This window comes from Sinocyclocheilus anshuiensis, unplaced genomic scaffold, assembly GCF_001515605.1.
Source record: "Sinocyclocheilus anshuiensis isolate Anshui unplaced genomic scaffold, SAMN03320099.WGS_v1.1 scaffold1097, whole genome shotgun sequence".
Lineage (NCBI taxonomy): Eukaryota > Metazoa > Chordata > Actinopteri > Cypriniformes > Cyprinidae > Sinocyclocheilus > Sinocyclocheilus anshuiensis.
Window position 1 is genome coordinate 710952 of NW_015555843.1, and position 19394 is coordinate 730345.

General features: G+C 38.4%; 3 protein-coding genes across 9 annotated transcripts; 2 read left to right on the forward strand and 1 right to left on the reverse strand.

Moving 5' to 3' along the window:
- Nucleotides 1-4092: 4092 nt before the first annotated feature.
- LOC107675557 (BEN domain-containing protein 3-like) lies at nucleotides 4093-9571 on the forward strand. 2 transcript variants are annotated; one of them, XM_016469956.1, is made up of 4 exons: nucleotides 4093-4503; nucleotides 5218-5272; nucleotides 5878-6032; nucleotides 6206-9571. In XM_016469956.1, exons 2-4 carry the CDS (start codon nucleotides 5221-5223, stop codon nucleotides 8465-8467), a joined length of 2469 nt encoding a protein of 822 aa, XP_016325442.1. In that variant the 5' UTR covers nucleotides 4093-4503; nucleotides 5218-5220; the 3' UTR covers nucleotides 8468-9571. The 2 variants fall into 2 exon arrangements, with proteins under 2 accessions (XP_016325442.1, XP_016325444.1); XM_016469958.1 differs by lacking the exon at nucleotides 5218-5272.
- LOC107675559 (uncharacterized protein C6orf203 homolog) lies at nucleotides 9127-12102 on the reverse strand. Of its 3 annotated transcripts, none has more exons than XM_016469964.1 (5): nucleotides 12019-12102; nucleotides 11769-11776; nucleotides 10497-10936; nucleotides 10179-10251; nucleotides 9127-9970 (listed from the first exon to the last, which is right to left on the reverse strand). In XM_016469964.1, exons 3-5 carry the CDS (start codon nucleotides 10925-10927, stop codon nucleotides 9788-9790), a joined length of 687 nt encoding a protein of 228 aa, XP_016325450.1. In that variant the 5' UTR covers nucleotides 10928-10936; nucleotides 11769-11776; nucleotides 12019-12102; the 3' UTR covers nucleotides 9127-9787. The 3 variants fall into 3 exon arrangements, with proteins under 3 accessions (XP_016325450.1, XP_016325451.1, XP_016325449.1); XM_016469965.1 differs by having other exon boundaries at nucleotides 11733-11776; XM_016469963.1 differs by lacking the exon at nucleotides 11769-11776.
- Nucleotides 12103-12438: 336 nt separating this feature from the next.
- LOC107675558 (matrilin-3-like) lies at nucleotides 12439-18191 on the forward strand. 4 transcript variants are annotated; one of them, XM_016469959.1, is made up of 6 exons: nucleotides 12439-12657; nucleotides 13968-14306; nucleotides 16196-16771; nucleotides 17174-17305; nucleotides 17660-17761; nucleotides 18007-18191. In XM_016469959.1, exons 1-6 carry the CDS (start codon nucleotides 12489-12491, stop codon nucleotides 18054-18056), a joined length of 1368 nt encoding a protein of 455 aa, XP_016325445.1. In that variant the 5' UTR covers nucleotides 12439-12488; the 3' UTR covers nucleotides 18057-18191. The 4 variants fall into 4 exon arrangements, with proteins under 4 accessions (XP_016325445.1, XP_016325447.1, XP_016325448.1 ...); XM_016469960.1 differs by having other exon boundaries at nucleotides 12484-12657; nucleotides 13973-14306; XM_016469961.1 differs by lacking the exon at nucleotides 17174-17305.
- Nucleotides 18192-19394: the final 1203 nt, after the last annotated feature.

A 19394-nucleotide genomic window follows, 5' to 3' on the forward strand; every position in this document is an offset into this window, starting at 1 on the left:
TCTCAGATTCCTCAAATTATTTCTTTTTTTTAAACTGAGGTGAAATTTGTACTCCACTAGCAGGGTTGCTAGATCCGCATAATCTGCTGTTATGCACTACACACAAATTTCAACTTCACTGTATAGAAGTGATATATAAACAGCCTATTTTCATAAATAAATACTTGTCATACATTTCTGCACACAGGCTCCCTACCAGTTATATATCACAGTTTTATCATTGGTAGAATATAAACTAGTGAGAACAAAATGATTCAAACAAGTATTTCCGTCAAATATAATTTATGAAATTTATGAAATGTCAAACCTTTTAACCCGCGGTAACAGTGTAGCCCAGTTCCACGGGAAAACCACAGGTTTGGCAAAGCTGAGCATAATGATTGTTTCCAAGCAGGTTTCCCCAAACTCTTTCCATCTGCCATTGGTGCACAAACCGATAGTCCCTACCCAAAATCACGCTATTGGTTCAGCCAGTGTTACTGGTCCGAATGCTCAAACAGACAGTTTTGATAACGCCAGTGTTTACTTTTTAAGTCTCTGCATTTATTTATTTATTTAGAAAATGTACTACTAGCCTATAGTTTGTATTATGGACAAAAAAAAGTTTTTGTGTGTGTGGGTTGGGTTATGGGGTCAGACGGCTGCCTATCGAAAGTCAGACATACAGTACACACAGACTTGGAGTGTGAGTTTATGGCCTTCAGTATCATCACCCTGGTAACCTGATCCTGTCTCTGTTTTTGCGCATGGAAATGATTTTTGCGGTTTGGCTGTTCGTGGCAATCCGATCTCCTGATGACATGGTGGCTGGATTCGCACAGGTAGAGCAAGCGAGACAGTGTGCGTTTGATAGCAGCTCCACTTCAGCAAAGCTCAAAGCTATTACAACACTCATTTATTCCATGCAGACAGGCGACTCTCCGCCTCCTTTATGTTTGGGTCTGTGTGAGTTATTTTAGGACAAGAGGAGGCTGGTCCGAGATCAGTCACCTATTGGTCTCCGTGCATTGAAACTAAAATTTTAATATCGGTGTTTTGGGTCTTTATATAATAAAACTAGGCTAATAGGAAGCGCTCTTGTTTTGCATGTGACATGCATTTTGTCACGTGTACTTATAGACTCAAAGCATTTTTATAGCATTTTTAGCTGATATGAAAAGCAAAACAATTAATTGCATAGCAGTTGACTTATGTCTATCAGTTTGATTTTATTTTCCTTGCGTGTTTATCCAACAGCTTATTATTAAAACAATTATGATTGTAATTAGAGTTTTAGCTTGGAGGACAGAATACATGAGAGACTTTTGAAGTAGGGAGGCGTTTTAAATGTCTTTAGTACGCGGGGTTTTTTTGTTTGCCACAAATGCACTAAAATATATATCCTCTCTCGATTTGACGGATGCAATTCTTTTTTTCTCATGAGATAAAAAATGAGATGAGCGCATGTTGAAATTAGTCTTTAACGAGCAGCGCGAGACTCCCCGTCCACTGCGCGCGCGTCCCATAGAACAGCGGCGCGAGCGTCATCGCATGAGCGCGTGATGGATCAAACAGCCCACATTACCTGAATAATGACCAGCGCCTCATCACACCCACATCTCAAAGAGCCACGGCTCCGTGACTTAATGCAGACATTACTAATGCGCGTTACGGGACATTGGCCACATCGGGTGCCGCTGATGAGTGTCTGAGAACAGTTTCAGTGGTGTGCGTTTGCGTGCGAGAAGGAGGGCAACAGTGGACTTATTTCACCTATTTGCTTTAGTGCAAGATGCTGCAGTATGTTGTTTTGTGGTTTGGGTTTGTAACAGACAATGTTCGTCTCCCATAAACAGATCGTGAATTAGATCTATTTAGACCTCCTTGTTGTTTATATAAATATGAATTTGTTTTATTTTTCAATTTCAAATTACTTTATTGGCGTGATTTGCCTCAAACAATAAAATAAACAAAAAATAAATAAATATTGTTAATAAAAATAACAAATGTGTTAATAAAATACTGACAATATATAAATTTAAATACAATTACAGATTATTTATTTGACAGCAAAACATTTCACAATACAGTAACGCAACTTTGCCCTGCAGAACTTGTCATATCCACTAGACGGCAGTTCATTGGTAAACTGGCAGTAAACAACATAAAAGCGCTGACATTGTTGCAGTTAGTTAAATTATATTAATATGTTGTTGGCTAGTTGTAACTATCATGGACAAGAATATGAAGTTTAGCCTATTTATGTGCTGATAAAGTTAATAATGGCGTTTCTATATAACATGATTATATGTAAAAGAGTACAGAAAGCAGTTTAGACCTACATAATTTAAAAGTGCGCACACGTAGGCTATATTACTCAAACAACTTGCATAGGTTTTCTTAAAAAAGTGCCAACCTTAATCCAGGTTACTATTTTAGCTGGTGGAACTATACAGAACCATGCATTTAGGCTAATTATAATGCTTTGGCGATTAGTATGCAAAATGCACTACCACTTTATCACTTTTTCATTTAATTTTAAAACATCATTTTGAAATCTACAATTTGATAATGAGAATGATACATTTTGGTCTTAAATGTTACAGATAAATTGTTTTTTGGGCAACATTTGGTTTCATAAAGAAAGTCAAAAAAATCAAATCAAATCAAAAATACAATACTTCGAGTCGAGTCACTAATCCACGAAGACTTAGTAAATTAATATTTTTTCAAACCAAATATTATTAAATGCAAAACCTGTGAGAACAAAGTACATCCAAACAATTCGTGGTAGCCTATCGTTTGGTTTTCTTGGTGTTGCTTACATTTCCAATCTCATTACTCAGAATTAGCTGAACGTCATTTATTTAATCGTACCACCATCAAATCAATCGTTTTAGAATAAAACAACAGAATGCACTATAAAACGGGTATGTATGTATGTATGTATATATATACAGAAAGTCAAAAAAATCAAATCAAATCAAAAATACAATACTTCGAGTCGAGTCACTAATCCACGAAGACTTAGTAAATTAATATTTTTTAAAAGCAAATATTATTAAATGCAAAACCTGTGAAAACAAAGTACATCCAAACAATTCGTGGTAGCCTATCGTTTGGTTTTCTTGGTGTTGCTTACATTTCCAATCTCATTACTCAGAATTAGCTGAACGTCATTTATTTAATCGTACCACCATCAAATCAATCGTTTTAGAATAAAACAACAGAATGCACTATAAAACGGGTATGTATGTATGTATGTATATATATACTGTGTATATATATACAGGTGCATCTCAATAAATTAGAATGTCGTGGAAAAGTTCATTTATTTCAGTAATTCAACTCATATTTTTTTATTGTTGTACGTAATACTTGCAATACTTCTGAAGCAACTTAGAATACATTACACCTGCTGAATACACTGACTAGCTTGTAGTATCTTTTATTATAAAGAGCTTTTAGAATGTTAAAAAACTATGGGAAAAAAACAACAACACCCCTACCCACCCCCACAAAAGCAGGATGGTAGTGATCTCACACAGTTCTGACAGTGTGTGAACACATCTATGTGTAGCCATTCATCCACATTTGAACAGAGTGGACAGTGAAATCCTGTAAATACAGAGTGATAAGGAAGAAAAAAAAATCTAACCTGCTTTAAAACCCAGCAACACAACTGTAGCTGTATAACTTTACAACAGCAACACTGCTTTAACTTCTTATTATTGAATTGTTGTAAATAAATATCACATTTGCAGCTGGTCAGTGTTCAAAAAATGCTGGGAAATCACTTCATGCAGCCCTACAAGAGTGATTACTGATAAACTCTGAAAAAAAAAGAAAGTCACGTTTTAGAGAAGAAAAAAAAATCACCCACTGACGTTCAAAGCTGCTACAGAGTAACGACTTTCTACTTCGAGGACCCTGATAGAAATGTAGTGGAGTGAAAAGTACAATATTTGTCTTTCAAATGTAGTGAAGTTAAAGTCATAAGTTCCCAGAAAAAATAATACTCAAGTAAAGTACAGATACTCAAAAAGTGTACTTAAGTACAATACTCAAGTAAATGTACTTAGTTACTGTCCGCCTCTGCGTATATGGTTATTACAAGTTTTCTAAAACGAATTCAACTGAACACTGTGATGTGGGTTTGTATGGTCACGAGCGTCTATGACGCGGGTGATTTTTACCCTCGTGGAACTCAGGCGCGAGACTTGAGGGGCATCTTGAAATGACTAGTGTGTCACGAGAAGTCCCACGCCACAGCGCGCACTCCGCGCGTTTCACTGCCACGGCACAGCAGCTCAGGGATTCACGTGGGGTGGTCAAAATCCCACAGCCGTGCGGAAATGACACAGTACCGTCACGTCACGCGAGAGGGCACTGACTAGAGAGAGGGGGGAAAAGCAGCGGAGAGAAACACGGACAACAGTTACCCGTGGACAAATCCACTGGATTTAATAACGTGACCATGGCTAATGCCTCCTAACCTGCACACGGCTGCCCGGAGTCGAAAAGGTGAGTTTGATTTCCGCCGCGCAGGTAGTTTATGCGCGCCGTGTTGCGGGAGACGGAGCGAAAACTCATCGGTGGATGTTTTTCTTGCCGTGTCACGCATGAGGGAGAGTTGCGCACGGAGGAGGTAGGGAGGGGAAACACGAGAGAAGGGCAGCACTCCGTATTACAGCAAAGAAAAAACATAAAGAGTACGTTATTTTCGTAAGACATGCAGTCCACAGATGGAACGCAGTAGGGAGCCGCTTGTCAGTCTGTCTCCCCGGTTATAGCGATCCGTGGGGTTTCCACTGGAAGAATGAGGAAGTGGAGCCGGTGGACGGGGGTCGGTACGGTGAAGCAGCGCCTCTCTGGTGCTCTGGCGAGACTTCACGGTGCAAGACATGAAAAACAAATAGAAAAACAACCTCACAGAACTTCACCGAAGAGAGAATTCACTCTGAGAATATAGTTTTACGCGCATCATAATCTTCACACGCTTGCCATGACATTTGTGACCAGTCATTTGTAATACTGACTTCACTGTGTTTCAGCAGGCCAAGTGCTTCCTCTTTTTAAAACAAATTATTATACATAAAGATTTTGTCAATTTAGCAGTCAGATATTGACTGACAAGTGTAAGGGAGAAGTGCATAAGAAATGTATGTGGTCAGATTAGATGTGTGACTATCAAATAATATCAGTAATCAGTCATGGGTCTTGTGTGTCTCTTCCCAGGACATGAGCTCTTCTGTGTGCATGGTTAATGCAGACGGACAAGTGCCTGATAAAAGTATGTAAATAACGATTCACACTAAAATCATTCTCATCTTTCTTTGCCTTTAGTGAACTTAAATTAAACATCACAATATCTCTGTATAGTAACATGCATCACATCAAAATTAACACAGTCCAAATCAAACTATCCCGTGAAATGAATTGACTCACCTTAGGATCAAATGGAGATGTTGCCAACAATAGTGAAAAAGCATGAAACGAGCATACAGTATGTACACATTCACAACACCTCAAGGAACATGTTCAGTATGCCTGATATCAATATGCAGTATCAAAGGTCACTAAACACTTTAAGTGTAACACTTCACACACAAACCAGTTTATAGAGGTTCGCCAACAAAAATAACTGCTTGAATTCTTGTCAAAACATAGCATTTGTAAATAATAAAAAGTAAAATGGTAAAAGGGTCACAGGAGATGCATGTTACTGCCAGTTGTAATTGTCTCAGCTGATCATTTGTGATCAGATCAACTGAGCCAGATTTTTATACCAGATGTAAATTAGACCAATGGGTTCTGTCTCATTAAAGCTGTACAGAGTTGTGAGATGATGTCTGTCAGCATTCTTGAATGGTTATGAACAATTGGCTTTTTCTCCAGAAGTTAAAGTTGAGAAAGATGCAGAGGATGTTATTAAAAACACGGAGGGAAAGATGGAGAGCTTCTTTAAGCGCATTACAAAACGATCAGCAACAGACACAGGCCCTGAGGTGGAATGGCCCACTAGCGGGAAGAGGGTCAAGGTGACAACACAGGTAAGATGAAATGCCTGTAATGAAAAGGAACATTTGTTACAATCACAACATTGATTCTTCTACTGGTTAAACATTGTATTTGGGATATAATTTGCTAAATAACAGGCTACATCTGGCTTGACTTAACTTTTGGTAAAAACTATTAAAAGCAACATGTCACACTTACTTTCCAGGCTGGAGAACATCTTGACAACAGTTCAGATAATGGAAGCAGGTCATGTTCTCACAGCCACAGATTATCTCCACTGGAGCAGATTCCCATCTCTTCATACAGGAAACCACTCTACAGCATCACACATCGCATTTCTGAGCGTAAAGCTGCATCCAATCTGGACCAGAATGGAGCCCACAATGGAGTCAGAGAAAGCCATAATGGTGTCCACTTCCAAAAACTGGGCAACTCTAGAAAGCATCACATGTTTAAGGCCTCCCCTAATGTGGGGGTCACAGGGTCTCCTGCTGCCTTGGATTCTCACCTCTACCCGCTCATCGAGAAGATGTTCTTCCTCCTCAACACGCTGAATTCCAGCATGACCCAGCTGCACAGTAAGGTGGATTTGCTCTCGCTTGAAGTGACGCGCATCAAAAAGCAGATGAAGCCCTCTGAGATGGTCATGGAATTTCAACCTCCTCCTGAATACCAGCTGACCAGCGAAGAAATCACCCAGTTGATGGAGCAAGTGTCCACTGCGGGAGATCTTGGCTGCAGACTCCTTGTTCAACTGTTCCCAGAACTTTTCTCAGCAAAAGAATGCACGCATGGCTGCAGCACATGCAGCCTTACAACCGAACGGACTTTAGATTCATTGCACCTTCAGCTAATACGTAACTATGTGGAAGTCTGCTACCCATTGGTGAAAAATGAAAATGTCTGGCAGACAGAGTGCTTGCTGCAGATCAATGATTTCTTGAATCGTTTCTGGGCTCAGAAGGACATGGAGAGTGGTCAGATGTGTGACAAAGAGCCTCCAATGGTTGTCGGGTTTGACATGGAACCGAATCATGCTTGCCATTTCATCAGTGAAGATGCCCAGGATGAGAATCTTTCCCTCAACTCTGGAGAGAACAATTATGTTCGTCCCAACAATGTCATTTCAGATGTAGTATATGACCAACATGAGGCCACTGGTGACGACTCTGAAGACTTGACATCGCCAGAGGAGCTTGTCGTGTTTTTGTTGAACAGACTCTTTCCAGAGGTGTTTGAGGAGGGCAAGTTGCCGGAGGGCCACAACAGCATTGGACAGCTGATCATTGACTCAGACAGACTAGAAATTATACGTAAATACATGGAGGCCAATTTCCCTGATATCCCGGAAGAAACCTGGCTGCAGCTGTGCGTGCAACGAATGGAGGAAGCACTGGAGAATGCTTCAGTCAATGGCAGCAGTCGTGACAACCGAGAGATGTACGATACCACACATCTCCCTGATAGTATCTCCATTGTTAAGATCAGTGACCTGTGCGATTACGAGAAACCAAATCGCAGGTCTAAGAAATCATGTCTGGAGCCTGTGGATTTTGACAAACTGGAGATTCCTCCTCCAGGCTTTGATGTTCCTCAGGAGTATTTACTTACTAAGGAACAGCTAAAGAATAACTATGAAAGCAGTTTATCAATTGGGAACTTTGCATCTCGACTCCTGGTTCTCATGTTCCCTGAGCTCTTTACTTATGAGAATGCACGAAAATACTATAACTGCAGTGGCTCTCTAGGAAAGAAACGGCTGGATCCCCTACGAATCAATCTCATCCGACATTATGTCCAGCTGCTTTACCCACAAGCTAAGAACGACCGCGTGTGGACCCTTGAGTTTGTTGGCAAACTTGATGAGCGCTGTAGGCGACGGGATACTGACCAACGGCGATCATACCAGCAACAACGGAAGGCCTGTTCACCTGACCAAGAGCCTGACCCAAAAGACTCGCTGCTAACGGCTGGCCAAATCAATGTTCTCGCTTTAGATCGTCTGAAAGAGGACTTTGAAGTCCTATCTTCACCCCTGGAGAAGAGCAGCAAGGACTTCTGCAAAATTCCTCTTGAGGACCTTTCGGTGTCCACCCCAGACTTCCCAGTGCCTTCTGAGTACCTGCTCACGGATGCTGAAGTAAGGGAAATTGTCCAACAGAGTCTGTCTGTGGGAAATTTTGCTGCTCGCCTTCTTGTCCGTCTCTTCCCGGAACTTTTCACACAGGAACATTTACGGCTGCAGTACAACCACTCTGGGGCCTGCAACAAGAAACAGCTGGACCCTGTGCGTCTCCGACTTATTCGTCATTATGTGGAGGCCGTCTACCCAGTTGACAAAATGGAGGAAGTGTGGCACTATGAATGCGTGCCAAGCGTTGACGAGCGCTGCAGGCGCCCCAATCGCAAGAAATGTGACATTCTAAAGAAGGCAAAGAGATCAAACAACACTGTGACTTATTCTTAGACAATGTTCCTGCAAATTGCAGACCTGTTTTCTTAATAATTTACACAACATACCTGTTATTTGCACAAGTCCATAAGCTGAAGCATACTGAAACCTGTTCTTGTTTAAGGTCTAGTTCGGCTGGTCGAGTTCACGCCCATGGCCTTTAAATGGTTTAGTAGGTGACAGAAAGTTGGTGATTGAAGCCACTATCACATGACAGTGAAATATTAGTGTTACTATTTATATGCCAAAATATGATTGATGTTATTCTAATGTCTAATTAATAGATAAGCTAAAGTTAGCCTTAATCAACTGAAATGTAAACATTTAGTTCTTTAAAAATAATAGGTCACTTTAGTTTGGGGTGAGAGCAGAGAAGATATATAAATGTTTTTTTTTTTTGTTTTTTTTTAGCAATGTTGCAGCACTGGCTTTTTCTAATTATCAACATATTGAAGTATGTCCTGCCTTACAGGAAGTAAATCTTATTCATTTGTACTTAACTATAGCACCAGGTTATATGTTAAATATTTTTAAATAAAAATTCACTTCCTGGCCAAGATGGGTTTCATGTTCCTTTTTATTTTACTTCAGATACACAAGTGAGGGTCATTAGGAGCCTTTTATCTTCAGAGAAAATAAAATAAAAAAAAAACCTAAGGGAAGACAGATTATTTTTTCTTTGATGTTTATTGAGATTAAATTTGTGTTGTTTGTATATTCCACCACTGACCATTATAATGAAGAAAAAAAGAAAGAAATACAGTTTGGAAACTATTTGTGTGGGTCTGACTCATTAATCTTTTGCATAAATGCTGTGTAAAAACCTTTTAATATTTATTTTTTGTTTGTTTTTGTCTGGCTCTCTTAGTGCAGCTGTATGCAAAGGCACTCTGAAAACTGCTCATTGAAAATCTACCAATGTCATAAAGACAATGGTAAAAACTAAATAAGGTATCATAAACAAGGAATCAGAAAACAACTGATTTCCCAAATACTATCTGATTCATCTCACAATGTTATTTTGTGAGTCTAGTAAACATAAAAATAAAATATTGCATATAACCAAAACCACCTCTAAACAATATGATGTTTTTGTGTTCCATTTGTGACCTGTAAAGTTAATAAAAATAATCTTTAAGTAGTATGAAACAGTTATGAACTACTGTTAAGTGAATAGATGTGAAAAGGACCTTCAGTTTTTGTTGGGCATTGAAAAACTCATTAACTCCTCAATCTGCAGTTTCAGAATCAAATGGTTGGAGAGTGGAATAGGAAATATCAGTTCTGTCCCATTTTCTGATCTTTCACCTCTCATACACATCACAGAATTGGTCTTTACTGCTTGTACACATCCTTTCTGGGAAGTTGTAGGTGTTTCCAGCATCTTAGAATGACTCTCTGCTTTTCTGCGTCTTTTGTCTCTCCAACCACCTTTTTTAAGATCACTCTCTTCAGCAAGACTGTGTCCATTTCTTTGTCCTCATTTAGGATCAGATCCAGTGTATCCCCCACTTTAACCTGTAGGAGGGAGCAGACCACGGACTGTTAAATTAAGGTGCCATTTCTGCTTATACTAACCGGTACTCAAGATTAATTAAGTAATGGCAATACTACCACAAGCGGGGTAGTTTTTTTTTTTTTATTGCATCCATAATTTGTTCAGCTAGTGTTCGATATTTTCGAGGAAAGTTCTTTCTGATTATACCACTAGAGGGTGCTGACTCACCATTTTGCTCTTCTTGGTGAGTTTCTGACCATTCAGTCTCAATTTGAGGTTATAGAAAGCATCCTCCACAGCACTATAAAACAGATACATGTGTTAGTCACTGCCACTGGCCAAAATACCACAAACTAAATGTACAGCCTGAGATAAAGGAGAGCAATATGAGCAAAGATTATACGAACGCCATCAGTCCATTCTCTAATCGGGTTCTATGAGGTAAAACTGAGTTACATCTGCAATTGGAACTGAAAACTCAAATTTGCAACTCACCAGTGTGGCAGAATTAATCTCTGAACATGATGAACAGTTTCTCTGACTTACTTTCGTGCAATGTCCAATCCGGTCTTCAAAACCAGATCGAAACGTAGAGATTGGACAGTTTTCTCATGGTCTTTATAGTCTTTTGGCAGGCCTGGGTCATCTGGAAGCTCATCCTCATAATCACTAGCCTCTGCATCTTCCTGTTCCTCCTCCTCCTCCTCCTGCTGCTGCATTGCTTTTTGCTTCCCTTTTTTTCTCGTGCTCTTGAGCCGGGCCTGATGGAGCGACCAGCTCTGCCGAGTGTCCCATGATCTTGGCCACATAGCTGTACGGTGTGTTTGGGGAGTGACTGAACCCCACAACTGACGCGCGTGTAATGTTCGCGGGCACCACATGCTGAGACCAGAGGCATGGCATGGTGTGAGCAGCTGGAGGGAGTTCAGTCGGCCTAGCTGCCGCAGGGCCAGTGCCTGCACTGACAGATTCTGCATACTGTGACACTGAACACAGACACAAGAGAAAAAGAGCAGAGAAAAGGGGTAACATGCATGCACACTTTTCATTCTTCAAAGTCATCAAGTGCCTAGACTCAGCTCTAACTGCTCTGTAAATTTTAGAAACCAACTTCAAGGTGTGTGCCCTGGAATGCTTTTTTTAAATAGTAAAGGATCTCTAATGTATGCTGGCCATTTGTTGTCTACTTCTACTTCACTATTCATTTTTTTTTTAATATATATATATTTGTCATTTATATTTGTTTCTATCATCATATGTATACCAATACATACATACATATACAGTTCTATACATATATACAGTGCTTAACAAATTGATTAGACCATCTGTCTTAAGGAGAAAACAAATATATTAGGAATCTGTCAAAAACTTTATTAGGCAAATAACAAACCGAAACAACTAAATAGTCTTTATTCAAACATAACTAAAATATTATATATTTTATTTTGTATGACCTCCTTTGGCTTTGATAAAAGCTTGCATTCTTGCTGGCATTGTTTTTATGTACTAAATTATATTTTAGCATTAGAAACACTACTGTGACAGTGACTAAAGAGCTTACACATACTGATGATTTTGGTAATCACCAATACTGTTAGTTTAAGGCAGCTGTGGCACAAGCCTTACGTTGGGTGATGGTCTTAAAAACATGTTAAGCACTGTATATATTCAACAGAATGCACTACAATACACAGAAAATACGGCATTTTGAAATAATTCTCAGCTGAATTTCTTTCACAAATTTGCATTTGTGTATAGATGTAAGCATACAATACGTACAGCTCGACGTCGCTGAGGACTTGTCTGTCCACTTACCCAAATAACTAATTTGAGGAGAGAAATATAAATGATATTTAAGTACAGACATAAGGGAAAGCATGATATGTAAAAATCTGACATATTCTCATGACGATAATATCATCAGAGTTTGCATAGACAGCATCTCATAATGTGTTTGTAACCCAAACCAATGCTCACGACAATTCTTCAGGACACTTCACCATCAACAAATGCAAAAACAACACTTGTTGTTTGTTTGACAACGACTTAAAAAGACCATTTTTACCTGAGTTGTGTGATCTCCCCTTGACTCTCTAATCTCGAGTTTACCAACGAGCACAGTAAAAACAAATCAGCAGTCGCTGCTACTGTAGTGGTGCACATTTTACAGCGCCCTCTAGAGTCGGGATGAATTATTATACACAACGCAGAATTATATTTAAACATTAGGGTTTTAGAGATATCGTAAAGTTGTGTATAGCCTATATTAGCTCATAAACATTACTATTTTTTTTTCAGAATGCGTTGGGCACTATGTGTGCTATCTATGCCGTTCTAGTGGTATTCTGCACACATTTATATAAGAGTAAACCCCCGCCCAGTCAAACTCACTTGTTTCTCTGGATTGGTGGCTGGCGTTGGACGTCTGGGGGCCAGCGGCTTTAAAGCATGTGAGCGCCTCCTCCTGTCAAAACTCTCACAGTGGGTCGGAATAACCACAAGAGAACGGAGATTTCTGCATCCATCTTCATCAACATGACATGCTTTATTTGCATTTTTGTCTTTTGTTTGTCAGCATTTTTAATGGAGGCGCAGGGTACGTATGGCCCTTACGTACGGAACCATAACCAGCTGTACGCGGACCGGCAGAGATCTCACTTCACCCCCAATATGCCTGGACACGGAAACTCCATCAACTTTGGAGGTAATCTTTTTTTTTCTTTCTGTTATTTATAACTTTTGTTATTATTATTATTATTATTACTATTGCATTTTATTAAAGTCATGTGAAATCAACACTTGTAATTCTTTTCAAGCATTGATTTAAATTAATATTTAAAATATGTTAATACTGAGTATTATTTAAAAAAAACTACTGAGTGAAATTAGTATTTAAGAAACAGATTTTTTTTTTTTTCAAATTTGAAATGGCGTTAGTGCTCTTCTGGAACAAAAAGTAACCTGCTATATTCCCGTGAAATGATGTAATCTACACACATCTGGAATTACTATTTTACAGTAGGCCTTTTAGCTGCCCCCCCCCTCAACTATAGTGCATAATGACGGATCAGAGACCTTTTAAAACCTTGGTGGTTCTATTGAGTACTGCATTACAGGAGTTATTAAAATATAAAAGCGTTGTTTTTGTCGTTCATTGAAATCTTATTTGTTTATTTATTTAAGGGGTCATATGATGCGATTTCAAGTTTTCCTTTCTCTTTGGGGTGTTACAAGCTGATTGTGCATAGATAAGATCCCTGAAGTTGCAAAGACTAAAGTCTCAAAACCAAAGAGATATTCACCTACAATAATGTACAGTATTTGAAAAATAATGTTTTTTGAACATTAAAGCATGTCAACATATTCTGTTACACCAAATACACAAAATAATGAGCTTTAAAAAAGCATCATATGACCCCTTTAACATTCTTTAAATGATATTCGCAAAATGAAGGGTCTACATGATTTGTGAGCTTTAAAACATATCTTTCAAAATTGTACTACAATTAATCTTTTTTCTTCAGTGTCTGACTCATATCTTTCAACTGAAATTGTTAATCTAGTAATGTTATATACTTCGGTCCCTTAAAGAATGAATGATTTTGTTTGAGAAGTGGATCTGGTGCTATAACATGTTTCTCCTTCAGGTTGACATGTTAAATGTTGCAGTCATTTACAGAGAACTTCTGATCAGGCCACTGACTTTGCCTCACTGCTTGAAAATGGAGACATTTAGCTCATGCTTTTGCTAACAACCAAAGAGTGTCATCACAAACCCACATCAATATCATATTGCTTTAAACCAATAGAGTATTGGCTTACTTTAATGCTTCTCTCCCCCTTTTCTTGTTCTAAATCTCCTTTTCATGCTCCCACCTTTGTCTTTCTCAATTTTTTTTTCTTTTCGTCTGTCTATGGATTCTTGACATTTTTTCCTCTCTCTCCTTCTATGTATTTCTATGTATCTGTTTACCTCCTCTCTCTTTCTCTCTCTCTCTCTATAACCAAACAAAGCTCAGGGCTTTAATCACAGGTTTTACAGCTATCATCATCGCAACCCTCATCATCACCAGCGGCCACCCTGGAAGGGGCCTCCTTTTATCTACCACCGTCCTGCCTTACCTGTCCGGCCCATCTCACCTGTCCATCCTGTCCGGTCAGTTGTGCCCACACCTCCCAGAATGCCAGTGGTGTTACCTGTCCCTACAGTGCCCATCCCAGTCACCAAGGTAGCCACCCAACCCCCGCCACCTCCAACACAGACTACAGCCACTACAACCACGACAACCACTTCAGAGCCGGTCAGTACCCCTCATGGCACAACTGCCCCTGCCGAACCCTCCACTGACCCAGGTAGACCAATCCCACCCCACCGGGTGCAGACGACCAGTCTGGTCCTATTCAATCCCTGTTAATAATAATCTTTCTTCTCTTTCTCTGTCTCTTTTTAAAGGAGAATTCACAAAAAAAAAAACCTGAATGGTCATTTATCCACCTTTTTCTTGTTGTAAAAATGGGCGCGGCCATTTGTAAATTCTATGGGTCTGGCTTCTGGTCTCATCTGCATCCACTCCGTCCAGCTATTTTTAGCTGAACAAAACAGTTTGTTTTGCTGCTTGATATTGAAAATTGGTGTGTCTTAACATATTATTTTAATGTATTATCTTAATTATGAACACACTGGTTTGTAGTGCAAGCAGTTTAACCGTTTACTGCACGTTGTTATTCTCCTCTTTTTTTTACCTATAGTGGCTAATAAACCGGAAGTCTCACCCATAGGCTTACTTCCGCGTTGAAGAAAAAGGTGGATAGGGGTGTAACGATATACTCATGTCATGATTCGGTTTGATACACATTACTGATCTCACAATACTTGTAGTATCACGATCAGTCAAAATGGGATGTTTTTTAATTATTACTTTGAAGACGTATGATAAACAGCAAATAGTTCATCCAAAAATAAAGATTTGCTACAAATGTACTCATCCTCAGGCCCCTAGTCATATAACATTAAAGGGGTCATATGATGCGATTTCAAGTTTTCCTTTCTCTTTGGAGTGTTACAAGCTGATTGTGCATAGATAAGATCCCTGAAGTTGCAAAGACTAAAGTCTCAGAACCAAAGAGATATTCTTTATCAAAGTTAAGACTCTGCCACACCCCCCCTAAAACGGCATAGTTCGTTTTGCTGCTTGATATTGAAAGTTGGTGTGTCTTGTCTTATATTATTTTAATGTTTTATCTTAATTATGAACACACTGGTTTGTAGTGCATGTGTTTTACCGTTTACTGCACGTTGTTATTCTCCTCGTTATTTACCTATAGCGGTTAATGAATCGGAAGTCTCACCCATAGGCTTACTTCCGCGTTGAAGAAAAAGGTGGATAGGGGTGTAACGATATACTCATGTCATGATTCGGTTTGATACACATTACTGATCTCACAATACTTGTAGTATCACGATCAGTCAAAATGGGATGTTTTTTAATTATTACTTTGAAGACGTATGATAAACAGCAAATAGTTCATCCAAAAATAAAGATTTGCTACAAATGTACTCATCCTCAGGCCCCTAGTCATATAACATTAAAGGGGTCATATGATGCGATTTCAAGTTTTCCTTTCTCTTTGGTCTGTCTGTTTACATTTATTTTGAAAGATGAAGCTCGCGATTATGGTAAGGGGCGTTACATTTCCGACGAGTGCTTGCGGTGTTCGGCCAATCACAATGCACTGGGTCAGCTGGCCAATCAGAGCAGACTGCGCTTGTCGGAAGGAGGGACTTTGTAGAAAACGAAGCGTTTGAGAGAGGCGGGGCATAGAGGACCTACAACAATGTACAGTATTTGAAAAATAATGTGTTTTTTGAACATTAAAGCATGTCAACATATTCTGTTACACCAAATACACAAAATAATGATCTTTAAAAAAGCATCATATGACCCCTTTAAACAAGCAAGACAAATACATTAATGAGGCCATTTTTGCTAATGCAAAGCTTATTGTCTACAGAAATGCAATTTGAACTTTGTTTAGCACAAATGGGATTAACTGACTCAGTTTCTTTCCATTTTCTTCAGTCACAGTGCTGCATTGCTAATCGAGGAGCCTCTCTTTTCATAAACAAACACTTTTTTTTTTTTTGTTACATATTATTCTCTTTCAGCATCACGCTTTGCACTTTTTAATAATTTTAATGATAATGTGACACTAATTTTCAATGAATTATTTCTCTCTTACAGCTCCAGTAGAGCTCTGCAAGAGCCGTCCTCTAGATCTGGTTTTCATCATTGACAGCTCTCGTAGCGTCCGCCCTGCAGAGTTTGAAAAAGTCAAAATCTTCCTCTCTGAAATGGTTGACTCTCTTGATATCGGATCCGATGCCACACGAGTCGCCCTGGTCAACTACGCCAGCACCGTCAACATTGAGTTCCTTCTGAAAAAGTACTTTAGTAAGGCCGAGGTCAAGCAAGCCTTCTCCCGTATTGATCCCCTCTCAACGGGAACCATGACTGGCCTGGCCATAAAAACCACCATGGAACAGGTTTTTACAGAGAATGCTGGGGCCCGGCCACTAAAAAAGAAGATTGGTAAGGTGGCCATCATTGTGACTGATGGACGGCCGCAAGATAAAGTTGAAGAGGTGGCAGCAGCTGCAAGGGCTTCTGGGATTGAAATATATGCTGTCGGAGTGGACAGAGCAGATATGCGGTCTCTCAAATTGATGGCCAGTCAGCCTCTTGATGACCATGTGTTCTATGTGGAGACATACGGTGTGATCGAGAAACTCACATCCAAGTTCAGGGAGACACTCTGTGGTAAGAGAATAAAGATCCTATTTTGTTGAGAAAAACAGTTTAGAATCAATTGGATCACATTTTAATTTAATCTAGAATCATAAGGCAATCAAAATTAAAATGTATATTATAAAATATATTTTTATATAAATATGTATAATTATTATAAAATTATTTATATTATTTTAAAACATACATATACATATATATATATATATAATTTGAAATCACATTATATATTATTATATATAATTTGAAATTACATTAAATGAATGCATCAATGACTGATCAATAATATTTAGTTATTCTAGTGTTCTAATAATTATTTTCTAAAATAACAGTATTTTATATAGAATATTTCTTTTTTGTGGTTTTGGTTGATCAGTAGTGAAATGATTTTTGCTCATTCAACTGATTTTGCAGGTTTCGATGCTTGTGCATTTGGGCACAGCTGCGAACATATTTGTGTCAACAACAACGCCTCTTATTTCTGCAAGTGCAGAGAGGGATATGTTATCAACTCTGACAAGAAAACGTGCTCTAAGCAGGCCAATGGTTTGTCATAAAAATATGCATCAAATCATTTGAAAAATTTGATGCATATCATAAAGAATATTATTTGATGCATTCTAAAGAAATGCATTCAGAAACTTTTGTGCACAGAAATTATTTTGGGCTCAAACTAATTGCCATACAAATACGCCACTGAAATCAGACATTATATCTGAATTATAAATCTTTTAAATAAGTATGTGTTTAATAAGATAAAATGTGTGCTCTGGAATGTTTATGTTGAGAGTTTGTTTTTAAAATTGTCAGTGATAATATTTACAATGTATAAATGAAGGAGTGAAGGAAAGATTTTCAGCATTTTAAGTATACAGTAAAACATGTCTGCTTCTTTTACAGAAGAGGCAAGAGGAGATCTGACTGAGAATGCCTGCATGTGTGAAGCTCAGATCGCATTTCAGAGGAAGGTTCACAACAGCATACAGACGCTTACCAGCAGACATATCCTTTCAGATTAATACAGCATTTGTTTATCACCTATCCTGATTGAACAACTCTCTCAGTCTGATAAACGTTCCATGTCCTGAGAGAGTTTTTTTTTTAAACATTCACATAGCGGACAGGGTTTATGATGTCTTTTAATAGTCATATTGGTTTCTGTCCAAAGCTGGTGTTAATCAGGAAACCGATCCTATAATGGTCTTGATGATCATGACGTGTGATACGTTTTTCTTAACTGTTCTTACTGGATGACATCTCACACAGAGTGCAGCAGTTTGATCTCCATCGCGCCTAGAGTGGAGGATGGGACTCTAAACGGCTTGTTCTAAAAAACAAACAAACAAAGGATTTAATCTCTCATTAGCTGCCTACAATGTATCCCATGCATTCCACATTTTGTTTATTTAATCTGACTTCATATTGTGCTTATAATTATTTTAGATTTCATTATGTTCTGAGTATGATCTTTGAGTTATCATCATATACCAAATTAACTTTGTTGACACAAAGTGTTACATGTTTTTAAGTAAATTTCCTTTTATTTTGGGAAAAAAATTGTAAGTATAATAGTAATATGTAAAGTATACGCACATAATTTTATGTTGTTGTCTATTTAGAATACTTGTACACATATATGAACAAATAAATGAACAAATTATAACAAATAAAAATATTCTTTGATGTTATTTTCTGTTTTGTGTTATCTTTGCATTATATGATGGGTTAGCTAAAGACTATAGAATACCCTTGTAATGTCTTAAAGGGACTTTGCTATAATACAATACCATGGTGCTTGGTGTGACAGTGACTGAATCAGAATCAGAATCAGAATCAGAAGAGCTTTATTACCAAGTATGTTTACACACACAAGGAATTTGACTTGACGACAGGAGCTTCCAGTGTCTCTCAAGTGACTTCATGACCACAGATGTGAGAGCGACAGTTCTGTAATCGTTAAGTCCAGTGATTTTGGGCTTTATGGGGACCGGAATGATGGTGGAGCGTTTGAAGCAGCAGGGAACTTCACACAGCTCCAATGTAGACTGTAGAACTATTGCAAAAGTTTTTGCCTTAGTCTCTGTAACTAGCTAATGCATACTATTGAATAAATACCAAACTGCTGTTTAAATTGCTTTGAGATGGTGTTTAACATTGTCACAGTGCAGGAAATGGCAGCTTTCAATAATCTATTTCATGTCAGCTACCCATAATCATAATTATGCTTAAAATCCATTCAGATAATTGTATAATTAATTAGGAATTAATTAAAAATAATATTATCACAAACAATTTAGTTAAAGTGTACTATAAAGTAATGAGTGGAGCATGACTAAGAGAACTACAAATACCATGAACGCCTTAACCAAACATAATTTCCGGGTTTTGGTTACCTAGAAACCAAGCAAACCGCAGCGTACGTACATGCATGGAACATACACCGAAAATTCAAATGCCTTGAAGAACGGATTTATTAAACAGTTCATTTAAAAGAAGACAACGCTGAAATAAAAAAAAAGTAATCGGGACTAAAAAACTCCATTTAGCATCCCCCTAAAAAACGAGAAAATTGGTTCATAAACGCTAAGGCAGGCTAGCAACCTAAGCTAAAGCAAAGATGTTTATTTAAGTAAGT